We start from the raw sequence: 12,468 nt of genomic DNA, 5'->3' as shown, positions 1-12,468 counted from the left end.
TATAATACAGTTAAACATTGATTGAAAACAAACTTGTCTCACTCCAAAAATCATTTTCCAATTCGTATAAAACAATAAACTTTGTTTGGAAACAAACCTCCAACAAATTTCTCTCATCAAAAATCTCTTCCAATGAGAGTTGGTTCTCTTTAAATTATTTGTAAAAATTAAATCAGTTTTGGTTTTGGAGGTTGACGATAATAAAACTCTTAGTCCCAGTTAAATTGATGTAGGAATTAATACAAAATTAAATATGTAAAAGATTATTTAAATAATGAAAAAGTTTATGAAAGGTTGCAATCTTAAAAAGTAGAATTAAAGGTGCACCTTAAAAATCCATCTGAAAATGTTATTTTAATGCTGAAAAATCCTCTAATTGATCATCTTGATATTGAGATTTGACATTGAGATGCATGAATATAAAAAAAAAAAAAATGAATAGTGCATGTTGCAACACATTTCATTTTTTAGATTTTTATATATTTATATATCTAGTTGTTTGTAATTATTTTTAATTTTTAGAATTTAAAACTTTTTAATTAAATATGAAAATAGATTTTGAGATCAATCTGAATACTTTTTTATACCAAAATTATATGATAAAATTTGGACCTCGCTTTAATTTTGAGGTTGTAACCCTTCAGGAAACCACACCATTTAAATAATTACTTCATATACCTCCATCATATTATCTCCGCATGTATGACATCCAAAGGCGAGGCAGGAAACAGAGTGTAGGAAATACATTAAAAAATTATTTCAAACAAACTCTCAATAACATAACCCAGTTAAAAAGAAGCGATGTATTCATTGAAGCCATATACCTATATTACAAGGAGATCACAATTATTTACAAACATCTTATATGAAACCATATACCTATACTATAAGGAGATCACAATTATTTACAAACATCTTATGTGAAACCATATACCTATACTACAAGGAGATCACTGAAAAAGTTTACATAGGGTTGCGTCCATGAAATGTACCTTAAAATGTAGAACTACGGATGCGCCTAAAAAATCCATTTGAAAAAGGTTGTTTTAATGTTGAAAAATCTTCTAATTGATTATCTCGACATTGAGATGTATGAATATGAAAAAGAAAAAAAAAAAGATTAAAATCTAAAAAATAGTGCATATTGCAACACATTATCTAGACCGTCCATTCTCAAGATTTTCATACATATATATAGACCATCCATTTTCAAGATTTTCATACATATCTAGATCTACTTGATTTTAACTATTTTTAGAACTTAAAGGTTTATAATTAGATGTGAAAATAGTTTTTCAAATAATCTTAAGAATTTTTACCACCAAAATTACAAGTTATGATAAAATTTGGAGGTTCACCTTAATTGAATTGTTTAATGTTGTAACCACACCCTTAATAAAAATGTGCATTGAAAGAACAAAAAAAACTTGGGAAGTTTAATATACAATAACAGGGAGAATATGAGGGCAGGCCGCTAGCTGATAGTTACAGTGAATGCTCAATGGCCCATATTGATTTTAGGGTGATCTAATGATCAGAATTGTATTTTGTATTTTAATTTTAATTTTTTCCAATAAATCTAAATCATTTTAAATTTAAGGATTTTATCTTTAAAAATAGAATAATCAAATAAAGATATCAAAAAATAATTAATAAAAAGACCAAAATACTCTTAAAAATTTTAAAGGGAATTTTGATTAATTTATTATTTTAAATTATTTTGTAGAACTTTTATTAGATGTGCCTTGATGAGAAGAATGGATATTCCAAATTTCATGTGATTGGGATTTATAGAAAAAATATTAAAATTATATTATAAAATGAAGTCGTCATCATCAGATCAACCCATTTTTAATATGGGCCGTTGGATTTATATTATTGCGTCAACCCATCCCAAAATAACATAAAGGTAGGAACCACTACAAGAGGAAGTGTGGCACTCCACTGCTTCCCACTCACAACAATTCAACCCCTTCCAGGAATCCATTTGGACCTTCAATGTAGCATTTGGGTTGGAATTAGAAGCATTGAAATCCAAGAGGGCCACTATTTCATTTTCTCTACAAAATGGGGAGCCCTCTAAGGCCATGGAGAAATCGAAAAAGCACATGACAGCAGTGAATGGTAATATTGGGATAAGACGCAGAGGGTGGGGAAGAAGGGCTCCTTTTCTAGCTTCCATGGTGCTTCCATTGACTAAACAAGCACTGATGAAATGCTTGCTACAAGCCCTCCTCGCGAGTCCCTTCTATAGGGGAGGCAAAATTTACGTGTGGACCCAAAAACTAGTTTCGGCGAATTAGAGAGTATTTCCTTGAGGTTTCCATCGTAAACAATCCAAGATGGCACACCTCTAAATCTTGTCGAAAGATGGAGTTTCTATACATGAAGATAGGCACAATGCATTGATGTTATTCATTAAAAAAATTTCCATGAAAAATGTAGAAAGTCAGGTCCTCTTAAAACCATCTAAGAAAGAGAAAGATGTGTGGGTCATCTCCATGTCAAGAGACAGACAACTGCATCTCCAAGTCATTGGAGAGAGAGAGAGGCAACTGTTTGCATTGATGATTGAGGCCATTAAATTTTCTTTTGAAGCAAAGGCAGGAGCCATTTGAAACAATGGCAGGAGCCATTTTTTCCACAAGCGGGCCCCTAAGTTCATTGCTTGATGTACTATGTGTGGATTTTCCTTTTTTCTATAAATTAATTTGACACTAAATTTTTTATGTTCATTCCTCTATTAAAATCGCACTAGCAAAAAATATTCAAAAAATATTTTCGATAAATTAAAATGATCAAAATACCTCTACACGCGCATTTTAAATGGACCAAAAAGAGTTTAAAACCATCGTCCCCTCAGACCAGTCTTCCCAGCCCCCGTCCACCCCTCCCCAATCTCTCTCTCTCTCTCTCTCTCTCTCTCTCTCTCTCTCTCTCTCTATCTCTCTCTCTCTCTCTCTCTTTCCCCTACATTCTTGTTCAAGCTGCTCTCAATCTCGATGGCCTCACCCCCCTTATGTCCCACGATGGACGCCGAATTCGAGCCCAACACAATCCCCAAACCCTTTCCTCGGCCACAATCCCTTCCAACATGAATCCAAAGACGACATCTCCCTTGATGAAATCACTCCTAAACCATTCCAACCAAACCCGAGCCTAAATGTCTCCGACACAGATGAGGATGCATCAACCACCACCGAATGCTTCTTCCACCTCAATTCACCAGCTCTCCAACCGGCCAAGATTTGCTCTAAACACACTGCTGAGACTAGTGTGGAGATGGGTAGGACCAAGCATAAGTTTGTTCGGCCCGATATCGATCCAGTAGGCTCCATTGGGTCCAAATTGTCATTAACATGGACCGATCTGTGGGTCACGGCTCTTGGGACAGAGGGTGCGTGCACAATTCTAAAGGGGCTCAATGGGTGCGCCCAACCAGGCGAGGTCTTGGCTATCATGGGCCCGTCAGGGTGCGGAAAGTCAACCCTTCTCGATGCACTTGCAGGTTTGAGGCTTTTCTTTCAACTTTAGATTTTTTTATTATTGAGCATGTTCACTATGTTCATGTGGGAATATATTAAGGACGTGGTTAGCATGCGGCCAAGCCCGCAAATGTAGAAATGTGGGCTTGGCAATTAAATTATATTTATTTTAAATATAATTTAATCCTAATAAATAGCGAATATATAATTTTTACCATGGAGATCATGAATATGAAAATAAATATATTTTGAAACTATAAATAATAATTATATAAAAAAAAAAACATTGGGGACCGTTTGGATGGATCACCTATTTGCATCCATCTTTAAGAGGGATACTTTATACCTATCGATCGCATATTGTAGAAATGCAGTCCAGCCCGCATGAAACAATTGTTCACATATTAATTTATCCCTTGGGGAAAAGACTGACTTAAAAGGACTTTTTATCTCAGATTTGAGGAACCCCCTATCATTATTTTGGGAAGAGAATTTTGATTTTGAGTTCTCTAACACTTCGATCTAAACCTCCAAGAAATGAACAGCCTCTTTTTAATCTTGAGGCATTGTTGTTTAAGTACATCGAGATTGTGATTCATAAAAAAAAAAATTAGTAAAGTTGGATTATGGATTGAGAAGGTTACATCTCCGGAATTTGGAATCCTAAAAGTGCTTCTAAATTGAGTTTTACCCATAGTAAATAGATACTCTCAAGGGGGAGTGCAAAATATTTTGGCCGATTGATTTTTTTATTTGGTAGAAGCCTTTAGTGGTCTAGGTAGGCTCTTGTGATCCGGGCTTGGTCTAAGGGCACGTTTCTTTGAAAAAAAATATTTATAGACGTAAACACTTTGAAAAAAAAAGACTGTTGTAAACGTTCATTTCTCAAAGTTTGTTAACAAGTAATTGGCAATTTGTTTTTTTTTTTTTTGGGTAATTCATATGTTTGATAACTTACTTAGTACTTAAATACATGTGTTATTTAAATATTATAACTTAAAATATATAGTTATATTTATTCAAATAATATTTAAATATTAATAAAATACAATATATTATATATTATATATAATAAACTAAATGTATTAGATATAATATGTAATACAATATAAATATAATATATATCTATATAATATAATTTAGTATAATATAAATATATGTAATATAGTATATAACTTTATGGGTGCAGTTTGTATAGAGCATAGGCTCTAAACAATCAAATTAGAGCCTACTTTCAAATAATGTCGAGAAATATGGTTTCACTACTAGAAATCTTTGTGATAGCCTGAAAATATATTTCCATATTTATTTATAAAGTTCAAGGCTTCAAAAAAAGTATAGATCGGTTGATCTATGAAAACTTGAAAATCTTGAAAATTGACGGTCCAGAAATGCATTACAAAATACACTATTTGCAAAACTTGAAATCCATGTTTTCTCATGTCCATGCATCTTGATGTCAAGATGATCAATTTGAATAAATTTGAGCATCAAAACAACCTCTTTAGTGAACTTTTTGAGGTAGGCTCAAAGTTTATTGTTTAGAGCCTCAGCTCTATATAAACTTTCCTCTTTATATATTATATAGCTATTCCATTAGTTCGGAATCTAATGTATAGGGACTGGATATGTAAGGATAAGCTTCAACTCCACCCTTTCTGACGCACTTTTGGTGTTGTATTGGTCCAAGTGGGGATAGCATTTGTCGATGGGGTTTTAACAAAATCCAAAAATATGTGAGAAGACATAGATATAGAGGTAATATCTATTATATATAATACTAATATACATTAATAATATAAAACATATAGTATAATATAACATAACATAAAATAAATATATATTAGTAATTTATATATTATATTTAAATAAAACAAGAGAAATGCTTGCCATGGGTTGAAATGTGGTTATATTTTTATGCAAAGTGGACCATTTTATAGTAAAATATTTTATGATGAGTTTTATTTACAAAAATATGTATAAGGCAATTTTAACGTGGACCAACCAAACATGCCGTAACAAAACGGAACATTCTAATCAAAGTGAAGTTCTAATACCACCAAAAAAGATGTTCGGTTGTTTATACTTTGTTTGGATGCACAAAATTTTTGGAACATTAGGGTTTTCTCGTCCTTTTAAGCGTAATAAAGCTGTCAACCTGGTCCGCCCCTATTTTTAGGGGAGCCTAATTTCAGTAACCCAACTTATCCAAAAGAAAACAAAATGTTATTTAAAAAAAAATGCAGATTATTTGAAGTTACCTATAAAAGGCAGGCAATGCAATTTGATACGATAATTACGGTTCCAATCTCGGATTAGACTTTTACTTCTCCATTTGCTCGAGCAATGGTAGCTTGAAAATCTATATTTCTCTAAATTATGAATTTAAAGCTCCAAAAATAGTGCAGATATAGTTTATCTAAACTTACTTTAAATTTTAGAAAATGAATAGTCCAAATAGTTCATTGCATTAATTCTAGGACTTGAAATCTTTCTTGTATATTCTTATATTCTGTGGCCGGGATGATTAATTTGAAGTGGATGTTTATGGTACGCTTTACCTCTATAGTTTGATGTTCACACCTCATCTAAACGTGTTCCTTCCTTAAATGAGTGTGTTTAGTCACGAGCAGCTATCAATCAAAATAGATAGCCTTTGATGCTTTAACATTATTACTTTATTTTTAAATTTCATAATTTAAATTGGAATAAATTATGCTTAACAATAAAATGTTAATAATTAAATTTTATAAAAATTAAAAAATGTCGCATTCCTTATTTGTATTGGAAATAAAAATTAAGGGACTCCTTATAATTTGAGGACTTAAATTTAATATTTACGGAAATAAACTTTGTTCATTAAGACTCTATTGTACAAGGATAGCATCTCTTCTAAATTCCTACTAATACAAATATTTGTTAAAAATAATGAATTTAACTATATTTTTTTCATAGAATTGCAATGGTGTGCAAGAGAAGGTCCTAGGTTGTATTTGGTTTTATTTTTGTAAATTAATGTTATATTTTCTAGACATATGTAAGTCATCTAGCCGGTATTGCAAAAGAAAGAATGCAAAAAATTTGATTGTACATGTTGTGCTAGATCACACAGCCCTTTCATTTTTCATGAGTGTTCATTGTATTCTGACACTTGTGTTGTCCTACACTTGGATTGCTTGATTTGTAGGCCGAGTGAGTTCTAACACAAAGCAAACAGGGGAGATCCTTGTCAATGGTCGGAAACAAGCCCTAGCATATGGAACATCGGTATGGACATACCTTACTTGATGCATTAATTCTGGATTTTACATTGGGATCAGCCCTCTTAATTTAGTCGTTGAGCCCTCTTAATTTAGTCGTTGGACCCTATACTAAGGTACATGGTTCCTAAATAGAAGGACAGGGTTCCTAAAGTTCTATTTAGTATGTGCTACACCATGGGAACATCCAAAATCCATTGAGAGATTAACAACAATTCTTGATGATGAGCAGTCAATTGGATAGAGTTAATCTCGACCATTCATCATTTAGAACGCAATACATGTTCCTATGGTGTAGGATATATCATGCACCTTAAATGTAAGGGTGCGGTTTGTATAGAGCCGAGGGTTTAAACAATCAAAGTAAAGCCTACCTTCAAATAGTGTCGAGAAGTATGGTTTCAATATTGGAAATCTTTGTGATAGCCTTAAAATATTTTTTAGTCTTTAATTAAAAATTTTACAGCTTCAAAAATAGTGTAGAGAGAGCAAATCCGTGAAAACATGAAGAGCTTGAAAATTGACGATCCAAAAATGCATTACAAGATGCACTATTTCCAAAACTTGAAATTTATGTTGCTTCTCATGTCCATGCATCTTGATGTCGAGATGATCAATTTGAGGATGTTTGGACATCAAAACAACCTCTTCTAATGAAATTTTTTAGGTGGGCTCTAATTTGATTGTTTAGAGCCTCGCCTCTATATAAACCTCTTCGTAGATGCAAATGACCGATCCAGCACCGTTCACTTTCAATTTCTAATCTATATAGGCTCATATGCCTTTTGGAACCTAGGCCCATGTGACCCAGGATGATACACTCATGACCACCCTCACGGTATGGGAAGCGGTGTACTACTCAGCCCAGCTCCAGTTGCCCAGCACCATGTCGAGCTCCCAAAAGAGAGAGAGGGCTGAGACAACCATCAGAGAGATGGGTTTACAAGATGCGATGCATACAAGGATAGGGAGTTGGGGCGTTAAGGGACTAAGTGGTGGCCAAAAGAGAAGGGTGAGCGTTTGTATTGAGATCCTCACGAGACCTAGCCTTCTCTTTCTTGATGAGCCCACTAGTGGGCTCGACAGTGCAGCATCTTACCATGTCATGACTCGAATTGCACGTTTGGCTTCGCATGATGGTCGAACCGTGGTGGCATCGATACACCAGCCTAGTGCTGAGGTGTTCGGCCTCTTCAGCACACTATGCCTCCTCTCCACTGGGAAAACTGTGTATTTTGGCCCGGCCACTGCAGCCAGTGAGTTTTTCGCACTGAGTGGGTTCCCTTGCCCTTCACTGAGAAACCCATCAGATCACTTCCTCCGCACCATCAACTCTGACTTTGATAAGGTAATTGGAATATGCACAATCTATCCCCCTCTCATGTCTATGTGGGCTTTTGGACCAGGTTTGGGCCAAGAAAATAGGGAAAATGGGTTGAAACCTTTACAATATCACTAAATGGGTTAAAATATTACAAATTACAATTGGCGATATGCCTTTAAATTTCATTATCAATCAATCGCTTCATCAAAGAAAATGTTAAAAACTATCCAAATTTCACCCAATCAGTATTGACAAGCCAAAAAAATTGGAGGTTTTTGGTAATTTTTCCCTCAAAAGTGTCATTTAGTTATGGGAAAAGTTTATACAGAGCCGAGGCTCTAAACAATCAAATTTGAGCCTTCCTATAAAAATTTACTAAAAGAGGTTGTTTTGATTCCCAAATATCTTCAACTTGATCATCTCGACATCAAAATTTTCAAGATTTTCAAAATATTGTATTTTGTAACATATATTTGGACAGTCAATTTTCAAGATTTTCAAGTTTTCATGGATAATTTGAAACTTGAAACTTTATAAGTAAATATGAAAATATATTTTATAGCTTTCACAAAGATTTTCTCGATACTATTTGAAAGTAGGCTTTAATTTTTATTGTTTAGAGCCTAGGCTCTATACAAACCACATCCTTTAGTTAAAACTTATTTGGGCCTAAAATTACCAAAGCACCCTTAATTGTTATGGCTTCCTAATATCGAATTGGGGCAAGTTGGAAGACAAAGTTTCCACAATTTCTTTAAGTACCCGACTAATATATCCATTTATATTAAGTGTAATTTGTAATCTTTTTATTCTTTTAGCTACATTGCAATGGGTTTCGACACTTTTAATGATATTTTTCTAAAAAGTAAGGTACACTGGCCAATGGGCCGAGTTATGCCATGCTGGAGAATATATATCATATATATTTATATGATGGCCCAAGTCAAGCCCAATACTTTTTCAAGCACTCCTAGGCTTGCAATTCTTGGATTTGGGCTGGTGTTTGTTGATCCAAGGTTGTTGCTTAACACTAAGAAGTAGTCAATCTCCTTAGGATATTGAACAAGGTCCCGAGGCCAAGGCCATAAAAGTTTCTGCGGCCATTGATATCTTAGTCAAGTCTTACAAGTCATCCACCATGGCCAAACAAGTCCTTCCTCGTGTAGCTGATATATCCAAGAGTGTAAGACCTCTCTCTCTCAATCTCTCTCTCTCCATATGTGTGTATGTCTAACTCTTTGAAAGATTTGTTATAGGAGGGAGAAGCATTGACAAAGAAAGGAAGCCAAGCAAGCTTCTTTACACAAGCATCAGTCTTGACAAGAAGATCTTTTGTGAACATGTATAGGGATTTGGGATATTATTGGTTGCGCCTAGGAATCTACATTGCGTTGTGCGTGTGTGTAGGCACCATCTTCTTTGACATTGGCCACAACTTTGGCTCCATTCAGGTTAGTGTGACATTGTGCTTCAATTAAAAGTTTTTTTTGCTTTTTAGGGTAGATCAGTGGGGAACAGCCTTACTTGTGGTAAAAATGAAACTCAAAATGTCATGTTGTGGCACCTGATCGCCTTTGCCTCGAGTCCATTCAACTTCAATCAAAAGTTGAACAACCTATGCATTCTACCTTCTAAATATCATGGTTCTCGTGTGTTTTGTATTGACAAACATTTTAGGCGAGAGGGTCCATGCTCATGTTTGTGGCAGCATTTTTGACGTTCATGGCGATTGGAGGCTTCCCTTCCTTTGTGGAGGACATGAAGGTCGTTTTTTCATTACCATCTTTCCATATATTTATTTTCCTTTTTACAGCAACAATAAAAAAAAATTTGATGACTCAAGTAGAATACTAAAGAAAAAAGAATCAAGAGTACGGAACCATGAACCTATATAAAAAGGGTGCAATTTGTATAGAGCTGAAGCTCTAAACAATCAAAGTAAAGCGCACCTTCAAATAGTATCGAGAAAGGTAGTTTAAATACTGGAAATCTTTGTGATAGCCTTAAAATATATTTTCAGCTTTAGTAATAAAATTCAAAGTTTGAAAAACACTGTATATCAAGCATATCTATAAAAACTTGAAAATTGACGGTCCCAAAATGCGTTACAAGATACACTATTTCTAAAACTTGAAATCCAATTTTTTCTCATGTCTATGAATCTTGATATCGAGATGATCAATTTAAGGATATTTGGGCATCAAAACAACCTCAAAAAGTTTTAGGTGGACTCTAATTTGATTGTTTAGAGCCTCGGCTCTATATAAACATTTTCCATATAAAAAGCTTAAAGATTAGAAGAAAACGAAAAAATTACATCGAGCGGTCAAAACATCTCACCTGATAATCCAAGATGCAAATGACTAGAGACTCTCGCTCTCTCTCTGCCTCTCTCACATGGATTGATCCTCATGGTCACAGATCTTCGGGCGTGAGAGACTAAACGGGCACTACGGCGTGGGCGCCTATGTGATTGGAAACACCATCTCTTCCACCCCCTACCTCCTCCTCATCTCTCTAATCCCGGGAGCCATCGCCTACTACCTGGCTCGTCTTCAAGATGGAGCCGAGCACTTCATCTACTTTGCTCTAGTCCTCTTTGTGTGCATGATGCTTGTAGAGAGCCTCATGATGATTGTTGCGAGCCTCGTCCCCGACTTCCTCATGGGCATCATCACCGGTGCCGGTATCCAAGGTGTCATGATGCTGAACGGTGGCTTTTTCCGACTGCCTAACGACTTGCCTAAGCCGTTCTGGAAGTACCCAATGTACTACATCGCATTCCATAAGTATGCTAACCAAGGTTTTTACAAGAATGAGTTTGAGGGTCTTACTTTACCTAATGGCTTAGTAGGAGGGTCACCCACCATAACAGGAGAGAAGATTTTAACAGAGACATGGCAAGTGGAGATGGGGTACTCCAAGTGGGTGGACTTGGCCATATTGTTGGGCATGGTGGTTTTATATAGGCTCATGTTCTTGGGCATAATTAAGTTTAGTGAGAATGTGATGAAGAAAAAATAGTTGAAAAGTAACTTATTGAAAATAGCATAAAGTAAATAATATTATTAAATGTCTGTTAAAATAATAGAAAAAAGAGACCATGAAGTAAATGGCAGTCGTGAGGCCTTTGTGGCCATACTCCAATATGTAAGGGCTTTTTTGGCTCTTTTAGCTCGGCCTTGCGAGCAAGCGACAGAAGAGTAGAAAGAAATGCCCTTTTCTCCTAGAATAGAATTTGTTTCTTACTGTACAAATTAATTTGTTGCAAAATTACTACTGATTTTATATCTACGTGTTGATAATAGTGAAGATACAAGTTTTCTTCCTATCTCTTTGTCCGTTTGACAGATGAAACAAGCTGATTTCGTAGGAACATGGAAGTTGGATCTCCGGGGTAAATATACAGTACACGTATTGGTACACTTATTACTATGAGGTTGGATAACCCTAGAAATTATCAAATATGACGCAGTCCCCTTCATGGTGGCAGAGATCATCTGTTTACTTGAAATGATGTTAATGTACATGTCAGGCTAGGGTCATTGTATATGTTTTTCCATTGCCATTTATTTATTGTATAGTAATTATGCGTATGTATTCCATTATTAATGAAAATTTTGGGATGAGGCTTTCTCCCCCACTGACTTATCAAAACAAAAAAACTTATATATGTATTCCCAAAAGAAAAAAAAAGTGTTACGTATTATTATTGTACTTCCTTGCTCTCTCTCAATGAGCTCATGAAATATAGGATTGATCGCAATTTAGGCATCACTCAAGCAAAATTTATAATTATCAAAATTTAAAAATCGACATGTATATTTTATAGTCTCACTTTTTGAGAGTGTGAATTGTGTTTTAACTTTTATTTTATTCAATTTAGCTCAAATTTGGGGAATCAATATTGGAAATTGGTTTGATAAGGCTGCAGCCCTATCAAAATATTGGAAATTGCGATTCAAGTATTGGAAAATATATACATCGATCATTTCAGCTTGAACGTTATGGTTGGGAAAAAATTAGGATTTTAAGCTCTAAAAATAATGTATATTGTAACAAATTATCTAGGCCATCCATTTTCCCCTAAAAGCAAGTTTTCATAGATTCTCAATATGTGTATCATTTTTTGAGTTTCAAATTTCATTATCGATGTTGAAAATTGATTTTAGATACATCATGGAGATTTATGCTGCCAAAAGTACTTTCTAGATAAGGATTTTAGGTGTGGCTTATCTTGTTTTCATAATACCTAGGCCTTATAGAAACTTCTCTATCACCATCTCACAATATAACCAAAATAAAAATAATAATTAACAAAATATATAAAAATTTTGAAATTTATAGGGGTATTTTTGTCATTGAAATATATTTTTAATAATGTTTTACATGTGTATTA

At 34.4% G+C, this 12,468-nt stretch overlaps 1 protein-coding gene across 7 annotated transcripts; it reads left to right on the top strand.

Moving 5' to 3' along the window:
• Positions 1-2,814: 2,814 nt before the first annotated feature.
• Positions 2,815-11,398, top strand: LOC148782276 (ABC transporter G family member 1-like). Of its 7 annotated transcripts, XM_088863642.1 has the most exons (7): positions 2,856-3,508; positions 6,673-6,752; positions 7,542-8,093; positions 9,124-9,252; positions 9,326-9,520; positions 9,747-9,833; positions 10,491-11,398. In XM_088863642.1, the coding sequence occupies exons 1-7, from the start codon at positions 3,283-3,285 to the stop codon at positions 11,091-11,093; spliced, it is 1,872 nt and encodes a 623-aa protein (XP_088719768.1). In that variant the 5' UTR covers positions 2,856-3,282; the 3' UTR covers positions 11,094-11,398. The 7 variants fall into 7 exon arrangements, with proteins under 7 accessions (XP_088719774.1, XP_088719768.1, XP_088719769.1 ...); XM_088863643.1 differs by lacking the exon at positions 9,747-9,833; XM_088863644.1 differs by lacking the exon at positions 9,124-9,252 and having other exon boundaries at positions 2,858-3,508.
• Positions 11,399-12,468: the final 1,070 nt, after the last annotated feature.

Source organism: Amborella trichopoda, chromosome 4 (genome assembly GCF_054954075.1).
Source record: "Amborella trichopoda isolate Santa Cruz 75 chromosome 4, AtrichopodaSantaCruz75HAP2 v2.0, whole genome shotgun sequence".
Lineage (NCBI taxonomy): Eukaryota > Viridiplantae > Streptophyta > Magnoliopsida > Amborellales > Amborellaceae > Amborella > Amborella trichopoda.
This window is presented reverse-complemented; position numbering and strand designations above follow the sequence as displayed.